The following is an 18,339-nucleotide window of genomic DNA, read 5'->3' on the forward strand; positions in this document are numbered from 1 at the left end:
TTATTCCGTCCCAATGGACACCTCATCCTGCACAAAGCATGCATCGCACAAAGCATCCCACGCACGCGCACCCCACCACACCTTAACTCCCCACACACTGCAGCTCCCTATGTTTCTTCCGCCCAGAGGCCCGGCCTTATGTCTCTCTTCCATTTAAACATCCTTCGGATCTTTTAGTCTCATGCTTCACATCCTCTGTGAAACTTTGCCTTTAGACTCACCGTTGCTCACCCATCATTTCTTCTAACTGGATCTCTTAAGCTGCTCGGCCCCGGGAGCTGCGTGAATACCGCTTTCTCCTTCGCGGTGGGCCTAGGACCGCTTGTCTGCCCTGCTCAGGTTATCACTGTATCTGGCATAGTCCCTCCCTCAGGGCTGCCCACAGCAGCCGCTTGGAAAAAACACAAAGACCAGTGCACTGGCCTCTTTGTGGCCCTAGTGGCCACCAGACTCCCTGTTCTTGGGCTCAAGGACAGTGACCAGGCATGACATGATTGCTCAAGTCCCTCATGTTTATGAGATAAGCTGTGATTCATGGCCCTGAAGGTATCACAAGGTATTAGGTGAGCTCAGGTAATGTGGTGCCCTGTGACCCCAGGTGAGGGTGAGCAGAGAAGGTTAGCGCTGAGGGGGTGGCCGGGGCAGGAGGCAGAGGGGCCAGGCGCTACTCAGGGTTGTACACGGGATGGAAAGACAGGACTCCGGAATGCTTTCAGTCACGTCACTTCATGGGAATGAGGGAGAGGGTTGCAGAACACAGGTCTTGGGACTTTCTTGGAGGCTAAAGGCTTAGATCTAGGGACATCTGTCTCTCGCACAGGAAGAAGTAAGTGAGTGTGCTCCCCTACGTCGAGTCCTGGAGCCTTCTCAGGGACGGGCAGTCATTACTCTCAAGCGATGGCCACAGACAGGTTCAGTGCCAGTGACAGTATGACAGCAAGAAGGCAGAGCTCTGGACGGGGAGTCGGAAACCTGATTCCTTTCTCGTCTGGTCCTCAGTTTCCCAGGGTTGGTCTGTGCGAAGAGGCTGGGCAGGTTCTTCTCTGAGATCCCTACTGGCTCTCACGTTCCAGAATTTTAATAACAAAGAGGATGCTGCTTAGTGTGCCTAGCAATGCTGCCGGGAAACTTACCAAGCCTCTGATCAAAGCGAGGGGGCTAACTCCTGTGCTGGCCGGCCGGAAGTGATCGCAGTCCTTCAGGTTTCTTTCGATGGATACTTCTGTTGCCACGCTGCCTTTCCGTGTTCTTACGGTAAAGTTACTGGAGCAGTTTCCATACACAGTCTCCTACGGGAACAGAAGATACAACAGCTGCATTCAACGTGGGGAAACATCCATAGGTGCTCTGGGAGAGCCTGGGAAAGGATCCTGGGAGAAAGGGCGGGAGCCATGTGGATTTGGGAGGACTTCCCCCTCCACCCCGAGGACAGAGCGTGGGCCTTGCCGGCGCCTGGGCTGCCACAGGTGGGGTGAGCACCAGGGCAGGGTGGTTCTGACTGAGCTCAGCACGCAGGCCGGGCCTCCTGGCACCCGGTGGACTCTGACCTCGTGCCCCGAGCTCTCAGAGCGTTTCCCTGCTGCTCATTTACGGCACGTATTTCATTCTCCCTCGCGTGATGTGTGTCTCGGTTCACCCCCCAGATCCCGAGAACGCCCCGAGGCAAGGCCTCTGCAGGATGCGGCTCTCTATTCCCCCTCCACGTGTGGACCACTGCACGGGCTCGAAAATGGCCGTGGGACTCAGGCGAATTGAGTTCTCTCAGATCAAAACCTGAATTTCTTAAAAGAGGGCGGCAAGGGACTCCGTTATTTTCCGTGTTTAAAATACACGTGGGCCATGCTGTGTTACGCCTTGTGGGAACAGAACAACACCATGCAAAGGAGTAGGGTGCTCAGAGATCCCCAGAACCTGCTTTAGAATCAGATCCAGCCCGCTCAGGATGATCCATCTGTGAGCCCTGAGGACAGGGGGGAGCCTTGGATGTGCGTGTCACTGGAGTGTCACACCAAGGCAGGGCTCTCGTGTAACCGGCTACGCAGCTAAGTCAATGGTCCACTTCATGGGGACAGCGGCTCAGATACGAGCTCTAAGGGCCGCACCATCGGCTTTCCAAATCCTCACCAGAAACAGCAGTCGCTGGGCGTCTTCCGTTTCCGGAGGAACCAGCAGGGCAGAGATGATGCCCCTTTTGACGTTCAGAGTGTGGTCGGGCTCCTCGGGATCCGGGTGAAGCACAACGGGTCCCCCGTCAGGCACCGCCAGCCGGAGCTCGTGCCTGCCCCAGGGAGAGAGAGACACCGTGCTCACCGGGGCGTCGCTTCTCCATTGCGGGCCTGTGGGGCAGACGCCCGGCGGCCCTGCAACCTGCTTTTTACGGACTGTTTTGCTTTCTGCATCTTTTATTTGTATATCTATGCACGTACATTTTCAAAAAAAAAAAAAAGCATCCGGGGTGCGTGCGTGTTCGGCACCCTTCAATTCTTTTCCTTCGTCGCGGGCTCACGTGTCCCCTCCCACTCTGCCGCTGTGATCTCTCCACGGAACTACCCACTGGCTCTCCATGTATTTCCACGCTCAGGTAATCCTATGTGTGTGGGTGTAAAAAAATCTAATGATGTTGTCATTGTTGGTTTTTTACAAATGGCGTCGCGTTGCGCACACTTTTCTTGTTCTCGCTTTTCTCAACTAGACACCACAGAAATCCTTCTGAGTCATTTGGTGGTACTGTGACAGATTCTTTCTGAAAAGCTCCAAAACACTGAATTCCATTTACCTATTAGCATTTATACAGACATTCCCCTATTTAATGGCATTCACTTTCTCTCTTTCCGGATTTTTTTTTTTCTTTCTTTCAGCCCCATGAACGACACTGAAATAAACATCCTTATGCATACATCTTCACACATTGCTGCTTTTCATGGGCTAGAGTCCCAGAGTTTGAAATTGCTGTGTCAAAGGCTATAGTATTTTTAATTATAATAGATATTGACTAATGGCTCTCATTTCTAGCAGCAATGCGTGAGAGTACAGTTTTCCCCTTGTAGACCTGCCAGCAACAGGTGCTATAGCTGTTTTAAATTTTTGCAGTCCTATGGGTGTAAGGTGATAAATATCTTGCTACATCAATTGCATTTCCTGACTGCTAGTGAATCAGAGCTGCTTTTCATACATTTATTGGACACTCAGTCTTTGATATGGTCTCGGGCCATGTCTGAAGCCTGGGTCAACTTTGATCTTAGGGACCTTCCTTTGGGAACTTTCTTTTGGGGGTTTCAAAGGGCCTGGCTGCACCTGCTCTGGTTAAGTCATAAGGAAGAAAAAGAAGCCAAGCACGTATCCCACGGCCCTGCAGTCTCTCAGAAAGTTCCAGACACTGCGATGCAGGCTTGGAAAGCCTTGATGTGGTCGAGAGCTGGAGTCCCTTTGGTTTGGAGGAGGGTAAGGACCAAAAAAGTCACTACTCCTCGCTCCATCCTGCCACTGTACCCCACTCCCTCATGTACATCTAAGTCCCAGACAAAATCAGGTGTATCGGCGAGAGACAGCAGCGTCGAGCTTACTCTGCTGAGAAAGGACTGGCTTCCGGGTCTAAGGTTCAACAAATCGAAGGAGTTTCCAAAGCTGCCGCATCCACAAATCTATGACGGCCTGTGTTTGCACGCTCTTGGGACATGACAAACTGTGACTCTGAGACAGGGCGGGAGTGATGTTCAAAATATTTAGCGACTGGTACAACATGGATGCTGATCAGTCAGCAGAGAAGCCAGCCGTCAACCACGGGACCGGCCCGGGCAGCGTGCGCTGGCAGAACGCGGGCGTCTGAGAAGGGGCTCAGGCCTGGGCTTTCCCCGGACTCTCTGAGGCTGGGCTTTGCCCCTAACCCACCCCTTGCTAACCAGGGCTCCACACTGCTGAGTGCCTGCCGGCCACGGCAAGGAGTCCTGCTGGGGCACGCCCTGAAGACCAGGGGGCACCCACTTTTGCTTAATTCATGTATTTTAAGAAACTGTCTCAGCTTTATTGTCTTCCAGAGTTCAAAAAGGGAGATCTTTTAGAAACACACTGAAATAATAATTAGAAGAGCATCACCTGGGGATGGTAAATAACGCTGCCCTCCTTGTGATTGTCGTGAAAACACAGTAACCAATTCCTCAATCAATGGTGAATGAAGAATACAAATACTTATTTATACTCACACATGTGTCTAATATGAACACACGCATTCAGACCTCAGTGGACACACACACACACTCAAACACCTGCATGACACATCCAGCGACGACATCCAAAGCTCGGAAATGAAATGCACAGGCCCATGGCTTACCTGGACATGGCTGCGGCAAACTCCTCAGAGTTCACAGTCTTCTTCATCGAGGGCTTGCCCTTGCCGTTGAAGCCGTTCGCCTCTTTCAGTGTGCACTGGCTGGTCTTCAGGATGAAGCTGCAGAGTTGGGGGACCTCCAGCTCGACCTGAGAAGACAGGGCAGCAGCATATTAAAACTCCATCCAGAACTGGAGGCATGCGGTCCGCCCCCCCGGCCCGGGGCTTACTCTCCATCAGGGCACCAGGTAAAACACTGGTGGACAGACCACGTTTGCTCTGCACCACCCCCCGTGTCTGCAACAGGCCTCATGAGTTCTCCACGAGTCAACCTCTACTTGGTCCTATTTTTATTTTTTTTATCTTTTCAATGTTCTGGGGCCTCAAGTTTTTTAAGTTTGTTTTTATACATGTAAAGGGGGACGTCTTGTTATTGGTTCGAAATCTACACACTTTAGTGATAAAGAGGTACCACTGGTTAGAAGAAACAGCTTAGGAGTGAGAGTTTAAGAGGAAAAACAGGAAGCCAGGAAAGGGCTATCATTTGTTTCAACAGCAAATGTTTCCTTAAGGTCACCACAAAAAAATCCGAATAACCCGAACTGTTTGTGTCTATTAGGGACCATTCAAACCTTTGCATAGAGCTGGAGTTTAAACAGATCCCTAGTTGTTATCCAGAACTGTTCAAAGAACTTCCTGCAGTGATGGTAAGAGTCTATATTTGTACTATCTACTATGGGAGCCACTAGCCATGGGTGGCTATTGGGTACTTGAAATGTGGCTAGTATGACTAAGAATGGAATTTTCGCTTTTATTCAATTTAAATAGCCTCATGTGGTCTCACTTGACCGCACAGGCGATGGGGCCCTAGAAGGAAGAGGGTAGATTCTCGGCCTGATTTCCCCACACGAACCCCAGTCGTGACCCTTAGATCTGTTCCATAGGAACATAACGATGAGAACAACCAGTCTCAATAAGAAAATTTTTATTTGAGAACAAAGTACATGTTTCCATCTTTCTTTTTTTCCCATTTGTTTTTACTAGCCAATGCTCTTTGATTTAGATGATAAAAACTGCATTCCTTGGTGATGGACAGAGGGAAGGGAGGTTGGGGGGCTGGGAGAATGGGGTGAAGGGTTAAAGAAGTACAAATAAGTAGTCGATAGATGGTCATAGGAATGGGGAGCACAGCATAGGGAATGCAGTTAGCATTAGTATGGTGGCCAGGTGGAGGGCCAGGGGCGGGAGGGAGCAATGGGGAGGATCGTTTTATAAGCTTCATAGATGCATAACCAATGTACTGTATACTTGAAACTAATTAAAATAAGTAAATTTTAAAAAGCAAAACAAAGCAACTGCATTCCAGAATTCTTTCCTGAGAGGCCTGCCCACTGGGCCTCTCTCATCATATTAAATCTACTGTCCGGCAGTGCCGATATTCTAGATCACATATTCCAGTTATATCCTGAAAGGTGATGGGAAAATAAATCTGGTTGGCAAAATCGTCTGTGGCAGATGACTCTTTAGCAAAGTGGCTTCCTAACACCTTGAGATTATAACTGTCCTGGCATGAGTTGGGGGTGCTCAGCCGTGGTCTCCAGGCCCTCTGGGGACCCTCGACTCCCCTCATACCTGGCAGTTGATCTTGATGATGCTCCTCGAGTCAGTCTTGGGGACTCCACTGGAACTCTCAGCCTCATAGTTGTATACGTACTTCCTGAGGGGCTCGAATCGATTTGCGTCTTGTAAAATGAGAAATAAGTCAGCCACATTAAAACAAACAAACAAACAAACAAAAACTCAAGGATAGTCAGCTCTAGGCAGGGAGAGGCAGTGGCATAGATAATAAAAATAGTTATTAAACTCGATTTATTTTTTATCGACTTCGTATTAATTATACTTCATTTTCCTTTACAGATTTTCATTCTCCACTCTTTCGCTAAAGCTAACGTTTAAACTAGCTGGCATTCCTTAAATATATCACCTGAGGTACAAGGAGGTGAGCATCAAGTAATGGGGCTCAGAAAGTCTATAGGAGAGACTGGAAAATTAAGAGTTGACAGCATAAAGCAGATATCTCTGATGCCTTTTCAGCTTGAAAATACCATAATTCTGTGTCTCTCTTTCGGTTCTACAAAGTACCTGCGGCAAAGTTCATTAAGTGTTAGGGGTATCTGGGTGACTTAGAAACCCCCCAAAAGGAAAATCTGGAAGCCTCCACTGTGCTTGAGTCAAATTTTCTGAACAATTTGAGAAAAAGAACACTTGGGTCCTGAGCCCCGCTACAGTGATGCCAAGTGTCCACGAGATGGCACTGCTGCCACACCGGAGGCCCGCCTCCGCTCAGGAAAACAGGGTACCAGAAGCGAGGCCATCTCCTTTGACCCCTATGAGTCAGGTAAATACAAAGCAGCGGCGGTCTGGGTTTCCTCACAAAGGTTAAAGTCACCATTTCCTCACCCTCATGTGCTTTGAATCAATGATTAGCCCCTGGTAAACAGGATGGGGAGGTCTCCTTAAAGTGTCCCTGGGCCAATAGAGTGACATTCCTTTCCCCACCTTACCCCCTGGTCTAGCTTCTGGAACAGAACAGAAGGGCAGACAGGAGAGAGTGGAGACCCCTTCGGGGGTGGGCAAAGCCAAGGAACTGATTTCTTGGGGCTCAGAGCAGTGCACGCCAATCACAGCAGCAGAGCGCGAGGAGGGGCGGATGGGCGGGTGGGTCCGGAGGGGCGGGGGTAGGAGGTCTGGGCCGCCCTTCTTGCCCACTGGGGAAATGCCTTACATTGACAGGTCGGGCTGACATCTTCCAGCACTTCTTCTATAAGAGAAGGAGAAAGGCAACCGTGGGTTTTCCCCGCTTCTGGACGGGTCCCAGGGTCTGATGCCGAGGGCCGCTGCCTGCATAGGACTTTCATCGTTTAGGAGGAAGCAGGCTCTGGAGAACCCGCTCCCCAGCAGCCCCTTGCCCCCGCCCCACCCCCATCTCCATCCAGAAGCTGGAGGAGCCACCAGGCTGGCCCTGTCCCCCTGTCCCTCACACTGTGACTGCCCTCGGTCATCTCCGTCCAAGCCGCCCCAGCCACCCCTCCTGCCACCGGTTGCCGTCCTCTCTGGCCTGATTCTTGGACGCTCTTCCGGCGCCGCACCCCGGGCGGGCTGGGGGCCCCCCTCACTCACGCGGCCGGGCGCTGGGGGCGAGCAGCAGCAGCAGCAGCAGCGCCGGCAGCGGCAGCGCGGGCCCCGGCGCGCCCATGGCCGACCTGGCCGGCTCCCTCCCCGCGCCTTGCGCGCTGGGCCTCAGCTCACGCCGCTCGCCGGCTCCGCGCGCGGGCACCCACAGGCAGGCGGCCCGCACCCAGAGGAGAATGCGCGGCCCGCGCCCGCGCCCTATTTATAAGAGGCCGCCCGCCCGGGGTCACAGCCGCCTGGCCTAACCACGCCGAGCGAATTGCAAAAGGTCCAAAGGGCAGCGGCCCGGGCCTGTTTGCTTTTCCTCGCCGGGATCTTCTCTGAGGGGTCTCGGCTGGGACCCAGCCAGGGCCACGCCCGGCCTTTCCTCTGGCCAGGCCGGTCCCCGCCGAGGGCCTCGGAGGGTGGGGTTAGCGGGCTCAGCGCCCGAGAAGCCGGCCCTGACCCGGCAGTGCCTTCAGGAGTTGACCAGGGGCCGGGGACAAACCTACCCCTGCTCCCTGCTCCGACATTGTGGGTATTTGGGGACCCAGTCCGTCACAGCGTCTTGGTGCAGGCATTTTCCTCTCAGTTCTTTTCTGTTTTGGTAGACTTTGGATTCGCATGTGCACCCCCAATCCTGATCAGTGCCTGTGGCTGAGGTTACCTGCTTTGGATTCAGCCCATCAGGTGGGATGGGAAAGAAAGGGGAAGGAGAGAGGCCTGGTAAGCAAGTGACCCGAAGTCACCCCTGAGGGACAGTAATGAGGTCACAGTCACAGCAGGAGTCCAGGTACCCAAATCTCACAGAACCCCCAGTGAAGTGGGCCCCTGGAGAAGACCTCTCTGCCCCGCCCCGCCCCCCCCCCCCTTGGGCAGGGTCTTCTTGGGAAATTGGGCACAGGAGGCTTTCCCCTAGTGAACCAGATGCCCAGTTTTCTCCAAGGATGAGGAGGCCAGTGAGGAAGCAGAGTCGTGGACTGGACATGCCGCCTTCCCCCTAAGCATCCGGGCACCTCGCCTCCTGTTCCAGGCGCTGACCATTTCTGCCCCGCCCCCAGGTGCCCTTCCTCCCTTTAGCCATAAGAAATCAGGCCAGGTGTAGGTAGCTCCGCACCACCTGTGTGACTGACCCTGAAGCAACCGTCAAGGGTGATTGGCTGGATGCAGGACTGTGGAGACTGGCTGTGCCCACAAGGCGCCTCCAGTCTGGTTGGGGAGACAGGATGTGTGGCCTGGAAACTGCAGTGAGCACCGAAGGTAGGCTGTAAGCGGCTAAACTGTGTGGGGTGTAACTCCCAGAGGGGTGCAGAGGGAGGGTGGGGTGGAGGGGGCCAGCAGCAATGACTAATGGATACCGGAAACACTGTTTCAGAGTCAGTATTTGTTGTTATAATTTGTTACTTATGCACTATATTCAGATATATATCCAGATGGAACAAATACTTGTGACGTGGTTTAAATCATCATCTAGTGGCAAGACTGATGGTTCCAGAAGGGTCATAGTCTGAAACAGTAATAGTTCGTGAAGACCCCTGTTCCCTCGGAAGACTTGGGCAACAATGTTTGCCTCGTTCTGGGCACTTGGGCCTCCACGCTGCTCATTCATGCATGGTGTTGTCCTTAGCCATGAACTCCCTGTGGGCAGCTAAACTCCCATCAGCAGTCAGTCGCTTTGCATCCGTTGTATGTTAATATTGTTAAAGGTGGATATTACAAAGGTCTCAACCCAAGGCTGGCCAAACCTACGCCACTGTGAAGGGTCTGGAAAATGTAATTACCCTGAAACCCCGTTTCTCTGCGCACTTGATTTGAACTATTTTTTGTGGGCTGGCTTTTCACGAGAGGAGCTGCCACCATATTGCAGGAAATGGCCCTGCTCCCACACATACTCACTTTAAGGAGACCGGGTGGAAATCCTGAGTTACAAAGCAAGCAGACAGAGATAGCTCACTTCAGCCGCCCGGCACGAGGCTTGACAGGCACGGGCCTTCTGTATGGGATGACAGATGAAGTCAGTGTCCTGTAGTCGGCGTCAGTTAAGAACATCATTCGTATAGTGGTGGAATCAAGAACGAAATCTGATCATGCCGATGCAGGGAAAACGCGCAGGATGTCGGGATGTCCCTGGGTCGACTGTCTTCGTCTCTAAAGGAGGACGCGTATGACTGGGGTCAGCTTCTCTCCCTTTCCCCGCTCGCCCCTGGAAAGTCCCTCCCATGCTGGGTTTCAGCCAGCAGCGGTGCCCGTCCCCCGACGGCGTCACCGCAGAACACGTGTCAAATTGTTGGCTTGAGCATGCGCACAAAGATACTGTACGGATGGAAGCACAGATTTTCCTTAAATCACAAAACCCACTTACATCTTGTTCAAAAGCTATTTGAGAATATAGTATTGCGTGTGACCACGACATGTAATGCATGTGAAGTGTTACATCCCTTCCCTTTCGGTAGGACGTATCTCACTCAGGTCCCTAAACACGTTTCGAGTTTCAAAAGAGGATCGACCACTTTTCACAGAGACATCAAATAAAATCTGGAGTCAGGAAATCTCATGTAAGTTACTCACTGAACGGAGAAAATGCTAGTCCAGAGAAGTCAAGGAAACCATTGTGAATGTTAGACTCAAGAAGCCCAGGAATCGAGTCATAGCTGGGTTTCTTGTGAGGGTTGAAACCTCGGGCAAGTGACTTCACCATCCTAGTCCTCTATTTAGTCATTCTTAGGATGGGATTAAAAATATCTACCTTCCTCATAGGAATTTTTGTGGGAAGCTAATGAAACAATTAGGTAAATAATTGAACTGATAGCATGATGGCTGGCAAAAGACAATAAAGGGCAGCTGTTATCATTTATTATGTTTTAGAGTGCCAGTATTTATAGGGTACCCATCTGAGCTAGCTAACCGCGATGCGTGTGAAAGCAAGGATTAAAAACAAAAATCGGGAATGAGGGCTGAGGAAAGGGAGCAGAAGTAAAACAGGGCCTCCAGGAGCATCCATGTGTCTCTGATGATCCCTAACATTTCTGGGTATTTGAAATCACTGTTTCCTTTGGGAGAAAGAAGGCCTTGCTACAGCAAGTAGACAGACTAGTGGCTCTAGCAGAGACACATCCTGGTGTCTCGAAGATAATCTCAGCGAGTAGCTATGACTTATCAGCTCATGAATGCAAAGTCTCGTGGATGAACCATCAATCTGAGTAATCACAGGGCTCTGAGGACCCATTAGAAAGCCAGCTGACTAGTGGAATTTCCAGGAATTAGATAATGAGGGATCTACCAATTATGGCTTCTAGAAGTGAAACTGTGAACTCTGTTTATCTGCAGGTGATCAAAAGGGTCTTGGTCAAGTTCAGGGAACCACAGAAGCTACTAAAGACCCTTCAGAAGCCCAATATTCTGAATTCAGTGTAATTCACATATTGAAATAAGTGTTCAGAACATAATTTGGTGGAAACAAATGAATGAATCCATGCCATTCATTATATCCTATTGCTACCAGAATATTTATGCAGAGTGACCATGATGCTAAATAACTCTTTCAGTGACATAAAATAAAGAGATATACAATTTGACACAATTTGTTTCCAGCTATGCCATTTAAAAAAAAAAATTCATTTGGCAAATAGAAACCAATACGGACAATGATTAATTAGTCTGTCTCTTTTCTGCCTATGACAACATTATAATTGCAAATGATGCCCAGAAGCTAGAAAGTAAACTTTAAGAATTGTAGACGGGACTATGTCTAGCCTGGTCTGGACATTCTAATGACACACACACACACACACACACACACACGCACAGCGTCAAGGGGAAAATCGTGCATGTAGGTGAATGGTACGGGTGGAAGACTGTGGAATGGACCTTGTCAACCAAATGGAGATGGATGTTTAACCTCCTGCAAGGAAGGAAAAAGAAACTTCCCCACTCTGTCATCCGAGAGAGAAGGTCAGAGTGTTGAGCGGCGGCTCTTACCGAGGGAAAGACGTCCGAAGTCGGCACTGTCCAACGTTGCTCTCATCCACCCACCCTTCCAGGCGGCTCCAGCCTCCCCTGCTTCGGGGAGCTTTTCTCTGGGTCCAGACCAGTTAGAACCACAGGGCTCCTGACCCTGATCGCCTATCAGCCAGTTGCTATACAGAGTCACCCATCTCGAAGGACCTTCGTACAAGCCTTCTACTGTTGTCCCGAGCTTATATATTTCCCTAGTAAAATGATTTGGCCTTTTCACTTGTTTACGTGCTACCTCGCCAACCAGAGAGAGAAGCTTGGAGGGCAGGCGAGCACTGCGTGAGGTTTTCACCTCTGCGTCCCTCTCCGCTCTCTCTCACGAACACCTCACACTAGGCTGAGGAGCGAATACCGTGACTGCAACGTGAGCTGGTCCTCGTGAGGCAGTTTTTTCTCATTCATGCTGCTGCCTGTGTTTATGTCGTAATTTAGAATTTTTGGTGAATTTGCATCTGCGTGCGAGTGAAGGAGGGTCTGTAAACTCAGATCATGGGACTTCGAGTGTCAGTTCCTCATCTGCATGATGAGCAGACAGGACTAGGTGACCTCTTGGGCCCAGTGCCACTCTGAATACTTTGATTCAATGAAGACTTTGCAGTTAAAAACATGCATAAATTATATGAGGCTCACACAGTTAGGGGCTGAGGATTCATAATCATTAAGTGGGATGGATTTTCTGAGAGGCCACCTACCTCTCCAAAGACTTGTTACACTCACGCTGCCTAAGAAACAGAATGCTTCACCCATTTAAAACAGATTTCCAAATAAGGAGAGGGCATGCCCCGCTCGGGGTGCTGGGGAGCTCTCAGAAGTTCTTCCTCATGTCTAGCTTTAATCTTCAGCCTTGTCTTGACCTGAAGTAAGGTTTTCTTAGCTTTTTCTTTGAAAGGCTTGTTCTGTTAGTTACTCTTTGCTCATTTATTTTTAGGTTTTCTTTGTATTCTCACAGGACTAAGAACCAGAAAGCATTGCCTTCAAAAGGCTGAGACCAGCACTCATGATAAACAGATGCTGGCTGGATAAGCAAGCCTCACCTTTCCCACACGACGGACCACTGAGAGACTGATTCTAGATATTATTCTCGTTTGTAATTGGAGAAACTGAGGTCTTGACAGCCTAAGGGTTTTTTGTTTGTTTGTTTGTTTGTTTGTCTTTCCCATGGAAACAAAAGGAAGTAGTGCAAGAACTTGGTTCTCCTAGTTTATAATCTAGAAATAGTCACTCTACTCTAATTGCACAAGATCTGTGTTGATGACATATAATTACCTGGAGATTGTTTTACAAAGATGAACCTTTGATAGCGTATTTCTTTGCAGTCTACTAGTCATTAAAAGTGAAAAAGTTAATTGATTTTTTAGGAGTTTAGATTCGGAATAAATATTGCCATGTAATTAATTATATCGAATGACAGAAATTCAGGGTCTCAAAAGGCCTTTAAAATCATTGAATCTTGAGAATCGAAGTTTGAGAATACCTGGACCCTCTTAGCAGGCTGCTTAACTGGTAGAATTTTTAATATTAGATTATGTTCTAGTCAACATAGCAATTAAGTGTCCCTAAAAGGGAAACTTTCCCAGCCTATTAGTCGACAGATGGCCAAGTGGGTTCTGTGTGTATATATATATATGGATAGCAGTGCTTTGTGGCTATATATCAGGTTTCTTCTATTTCTGTCCCCTACTCAAGTCACAAACCATCCATTATAGGGAAAGCTGGGAAAAGTACCAATTTGGGGGTGAAAATTTCTCTGACACTTTCACCTGTGTTTTGAAGTCAAAAACAAATAATTACCAAAGGGCTTGATGTCGTTTTCATCTGCACGTCCTCCTCTCTCTATGAGCATGGCGGGGCGGGGGTGGGGGCAGTGTGGGGAGCCAGGACAGCCCCAGGACCCAGGCTGCTTTGGTTCATTATTCGGTCTCCAGAGCAGAAAGGGGGTAGAAACATGTGCCATTTAGTATCAGGGGTTCCTTGTCTTCCTTTTTTTTTATGGTAGAATTTAGCTTTTAATAAAGTTATTTAAAAAATAATGGCTACCTTCAGTTGTTCTCAGGTCTACCTTGGAAAGGGACTTTTTTTTTTTTTTTTAAAAACTGTTTATTGAGATAAAATTCATATCATAAAATAAACCCATTTAAAGTGTATAATTTAATGGTTTTTAGTATATTCTCAGACTTGTACAACTGTTACCAATTTTGGAATGCATTAACCACCTGAAAAAGAAATCTGTACCAATTAGTCATCACTCCCTAAAACTCCCATCCCTTCCAGCTTGAGGCAGCCATGAATCTATACTCCGTCTTTATAGATTTACCTATTCTGGACATTTTGTATAAATAGGATCATACAATGTGTGATCTTTTGTGACAGGCTTTTTTTTTGACTTAGTTAGCATAATGTTTTCCAGGGTCATCCATGTTGTTACTTTTCCTTTTATTGCCAAACAATATTCCATTGTATAGATATCACAGTTTATTTATCTGGTCGTAAATGATGAATGTTTGTGTTGTTTCCATTTAGTGGCTATTATGAATAATGCTGCTGTGAACATCTATGTACAAACTTTCACATGGACATATGTTTTCATTTCTCTTGGGTATCTACCTAAGAGTGAAATAAATGGCAGGGTCATATGGTCATTCTATGTTGAATGATTTGAGGAACTGCCAGACTGTTTTCCAAAGTGGCTGCACCATTTGACATTTCCACCGCCAGTGTATAAAGGTTCCAATCTCCCCGCATCCTTGTCAACGCCAGTTAGTATCTATCTTTTTCATGATAGCCATCCTGGTGGGTGTGAAGTGGTCCCTGCCTCATTATGGCTTGGTAGGTGTTTCCATGATGGCTAAGGATGCTGGGCATCTCTTTGTGTTCTTATTGGCAACTTGTCTATCTCCTTTGGAGAAATGTCTATGCAAATCCTTTGGGTTTTGAATTTTTTACTTGAGTTATTTTTTACCTTTTATCATTAAGTTGTAAGATTTTTTTTTATCTATTCCAGATATATGTGTCATCAAATATAGGATTTGCAAATATTTTCTCTCATCCTGTGATTTTTTTCACTTTCTTGATGGTGGCCATTGAAGTACAAACATCTTTAATTTTGATGAAGTCCACTTTTTTGTCGTTGTTGCTACCTGTTCTTTTGGTGTTATAGCTAAAAAAAACATTGCCTAAAATAAGGTCAGGAACATTTCTTCTTACATTTTCTTCCAGAGGTTTATATATTTAGTCTTAAGTTTATGGCTATGATCCATTTAGAGTTAATTTTTTTTTTTTGTCTGCGCATATGGAAGGTTCCTTTTGAGCCTTGCTTTTAGAAATTTCTAAGTTCCGTGAGCCTGTATACAGCAGCCCTGAGTAACCTCTCCCACCTCTCTACTAATAGGGTGTGACCTGTTTCTGATGAGGGTGATATCTGTCCTCTTGCTTAATGAGCAGGATCACTCCCTTATCAGGGTGCTGCTCCTCCCTGGGGCTTTCCAAGCAGTGACCAGTCACCTGGAGCTGAGAGCCACAGTCATTGAGGTGACAGGCCCTGAGCCCTTGTCTTTTCAGAAGGAGAAAAACGAGGTAGTCTTGATCCCTGAAGCTGAAATCCCTACCTGCTTCTGGAGTCCGTCGTGCTAATAACTATTCTCCCTTTTTCCTTTAGAAAGTATCCGGTGGTTAGAGAAATAAAGCTTTTCTGCACCCCCAAACAGCTCAACATGTTTTACAAGGAAACATGTAAAACTAGTAACAGATAAATTAAATAAATGAAGTGACATCAAACCCCTTAGAATGGTCGCTTTGGGGTGCAGAGGAGAACAGGCGTTGGGAGTGAGGAAGGGGAGTTCAGATGGGGAATAAACAAACAACTAACACAATGAGGCGGGGCCCTCACAGACAGGTGGCCACAGGGTGGGTCCTCATCCCTGTGCCCCTGAGTGGCATCAGAATAATAGTCATGTTGTTATAATTACTTTTTAAACCTAATATTGATTAAGCACCAAAAATGTGCCAATCGTTGTGACAGCTAACCTTCATAAATAATGTCATTTAATAGTCGAAAGAAAAAAACTTGCTAAGCAGATATTTTAAACCCTGCTCCTACAAGAAAGGTAGCCAAGACTCAATTCTACGTAACTCACGTGGTTCTACTGTCTCCATTATGCAAGTATAGGTACCTAGAAAGGATGATTGTGATTGCGTAAGCAGGTCAGGAGAACATGAGGTTGCGTCTCGGTGACGCTGAGCACACACGCACAAGTTCCCTCTGTCTGGGGAAATCGGCTCATGTTTTATTAACAAGAGCTGTAATTGCACATTGCTTTAAGGTTGGTTAAGGGCTTTGGTATCTACTTTTTCTTTTCACCCTTCTAATAACCCTGTGAGCTTTATGTTATATATCACAAATGAGGCACTTGAGGCTCCCTGGAGTTAAACGACTTTCAGGATCACCTGGTATAATTAGCTGAGCTAGAACTCAAACTCACATGTTCCGACTTCATAGCCCACGTAGTTTGTCCTCCATCATCCTGAATCTCGATGGGAGGATTGGGAAATGCAGACTTCTTAACGGCATGAGGGTTCTGAGCCTCAGATGGCTCCCAGAGAGGATTCTCAGAGAGGCATCATGAAAACCCCATAGCGACCCACTGACAGAGGGGCTGACCGGCTCAGTGGCATTTGCCTTTGATAACATCCAGATGTTGGATGAAAGGTGCTTAGGGGAAAAACGTAGGTGTGCTGAAATACCTGTGGTCTGCTTTTTGAGTTCTTAATGCAAGTGCTGTTTATTGACATTTTCCCCTTCCCAATGCCTTCATGCATTTTCCCCAAGCAGGTAAACAAGAAACTGGCTCAGATACCTCAGTTAAACAACTTACCCTGCACACAACAGTCTTCGCATGGTTAATCCAAATGGGTTCACACACTGCATCACACCTAGAAAATATGATCAAGAATGAGTCAGTATGAAATAATGTCTGTCCTCTCATTCCAGGCCAGGTCTTGGGACTGGAGTCCCTTGGCGGAATGCTGGCCGACAGCACCCTGTCACTGGCTGACCCATAAGCACAGCTAAAGGCCATCTACGTAACTTAAGTCGGACAAGTCCAATATAAAATGGCAAATTGAGGCAATTAATTCAAATCAATGTATTCCTCTTGACTCTAACACCTTTTTTTACCTGTACATTTTAGTTGAAAATGGTGATGGATGTCTGAATTATCCAGATAATTACTTCATTCTCACTTCATTAATAACAGAGCTGTGCCTCCTTGTTAGAGAGCAGATGAGGGATTTGCTCCCTTAACGAGAGAAGCTAGAACCTTCCAGAAAGGAGGGAGGTAGAAAGGCGAGGGAGTCGGATAACTCAAGCAACTTCCAAGCCCATCCCATGGATGACTGGATCCCCATCTTCAGGGAGAATCAGCAGCTGCCTCTCTTTCACCCTTCTAATATTTCCCTCCTTGAAATTCCTCCGCGGAGAGCGAGAAGGCGCTCCTGTGTGTGACTTCCTTCTCCCCCACGTCTCTCATCTCACAGGAGCCCCGTCACCTCCTGGCTGTGTGATTGGGGGCATGTGCCTCTGGCATTTCTTTATCTGTAAAAGAGGGATCACAATAGATAGTTTTTACCTGCTAAGGTTCTGTGATTATTAAGTGAGTTAATAAAGTACTTGGCACAGTTATGGCACATGGTGAATAGTACGTAAGTATTAGCTTAGTATCTTTGGTCTGTCAACATACCCGTTCACATTCATGTCCCTTTTTTCTTCCAAATGTCTATGATCTGATGGGGCATACATAATGTCTACTTAAGACATTTTCCCAGGATGAATAAAAAGTTTTTTTTTTTTCTGCTGGTTTACACTCATAAAAAAGTAAGACCTGTAAGACTAGCCAGACTATAAGAGCAAATGTTATTACCTTGGGACAGGTACAGGAGCTGCTGGGGTCACCGGAGGCGGGGAAGGGAGATACATTGCTATGATGAAAGACCCAAGGCTTTGAAGCAATTTGCAAATACAGTTGACCCTCGAATGATACTGGATTGCACTGTGTGGACTTACTTCTACATGGACCTTTTCCAATAAACACCTGTAAATATTTTCAAATTATAGTTGGGAATCCGTGGATGCAGATGGCTGACTGTATGCATGGATTTACACCAGTTTATGTAAGGGACTTGAGCATCCAAGGATTTTGGTATCCATGGGGGTACTGGAACACATCCTCTTTAGATACTAGAGACGAATACATTTTGGGGGAGTTAAAAGTTATATTTGGATTTTTGACTGTGCAGGGGCCATTGTCCCTAACCCGTGTTGTTCCAGGGTTAACTGTAGTTCCTTTGGCTGCCAGCTGAATGGCCAACTGACGTTCATGAAACTTACATTTTATTAAATATGTCCAGGATGTTTCCTTTACTAGGCAAAATTTACTTTTATTAGAAGTAGAAACACTAACTTCTCATTTTGTAGAAATCTGTTTCAGCTTCTCACTGAGTACATTTCTGTTTTCAGTGGAATTTCTGCAGAAATCTTGAAAGTTTTAAAATACTTTTCAAGTAGGTCATTATTTTTTTATATTTATAGAAAACAAATAATTATTTTTATGCAATTTGTAGAAATATTATCATAAGTGTCATGATGAAAATTTCAATACAATTAAAATACCCATGATTAGGTTGAAAGTTGAGTTGCCTTAGAACCTCTCGAATCCTGTCGGAGTGGACGAGGCTGCCTTGGTCTCTAGTCTCCAGTCAGGGGTGGAAAGTAAACCCTCACAGTTAAGTATATTAGAGAATATGCTTACATTAAATAATTCAGAACTGGAATTCAT

At 47.2% G+C, this 18,339-nt stretch overlaps 1 protein-coding gene and 1 long non-coding RNA gene across 4 annotated transcripts in view; one reads left to right on the top strand and one right to left on the bottom strand.

The window, feature by feature from the left end:
• LOC107510831 overlaps positions 1–2,125 on the top strand; it is a 143,970-nt gene extending 141,845 nt beyond the window's left edge. The window contains exon 7 of one of the 3 annotated variants that reach the window (XR_004951939.1): positions 1,000–1,134. This is a non-coding gene — a long non-coding RNA (uncharacterized LOC107510831). Of the gene's footprint in view, positions 1–820; positions 978–999; positions 1,135–1,643 lie in introns of those variants that run through there. The other 2 variants (XR_004951938.1, XR_004951937.1) reach the window with 2 other exon arrangements.
• The window catches only part of APOB (apolipoprotein B), a 38,229-nt gene extending 30,610 nt beyond the window's left edge, over positions 1–7,619 (bottom strand). Inside the window, exons 1-6 of the mRNA XM_016144749.2 lie at positions 7,505–7,619; positions 7,110–7,145; positions 5,957–6,066; positions 4,328–4,473; positions 2,125–2,278; positions 1,134–1,289 (exon numbers count right to left, since the gene is read on the bottom strand). Coding sequence (XP_016000235.2) covers positions 1,134–1,289; positions 2,125–2,278; positions 4,328–4,473; positions 5,957–6,066; positions 7,110–7,145; positions 7,505–7,580 — 678 coding nt within the window. The 5' untranslated portion in view covers positions 7,581–7,619. The remainder of the gene's footprint in view (positions 1–1,133; positions 1,290–2,124; positions 2,279–4,327; positions 4,474–5,956; positions 6,067–7,109; positions 7,146–7,504) is intronic.
• Between the last annotated feature and the right edge of the window lie 10,720 nt (positions 7,620–18,339).

This window comes from Rousettus aegyptiacus, unplaced genomic scaffold, assembly GCF_014176215.1.
Source record: "Rousettus aegyptiacus isolate mRouAeg1 unplaced genomic scaffold, mRouAeg1.p scaffold_m13_p_7, whole genome shotgun sequence".
Lineage (NCBI taxonomy): Eukaryota > Metazoa > Chordata > Mammalia > Chiroptera > Pteropodidae > Rousettus > Rousettus aegyptiacus.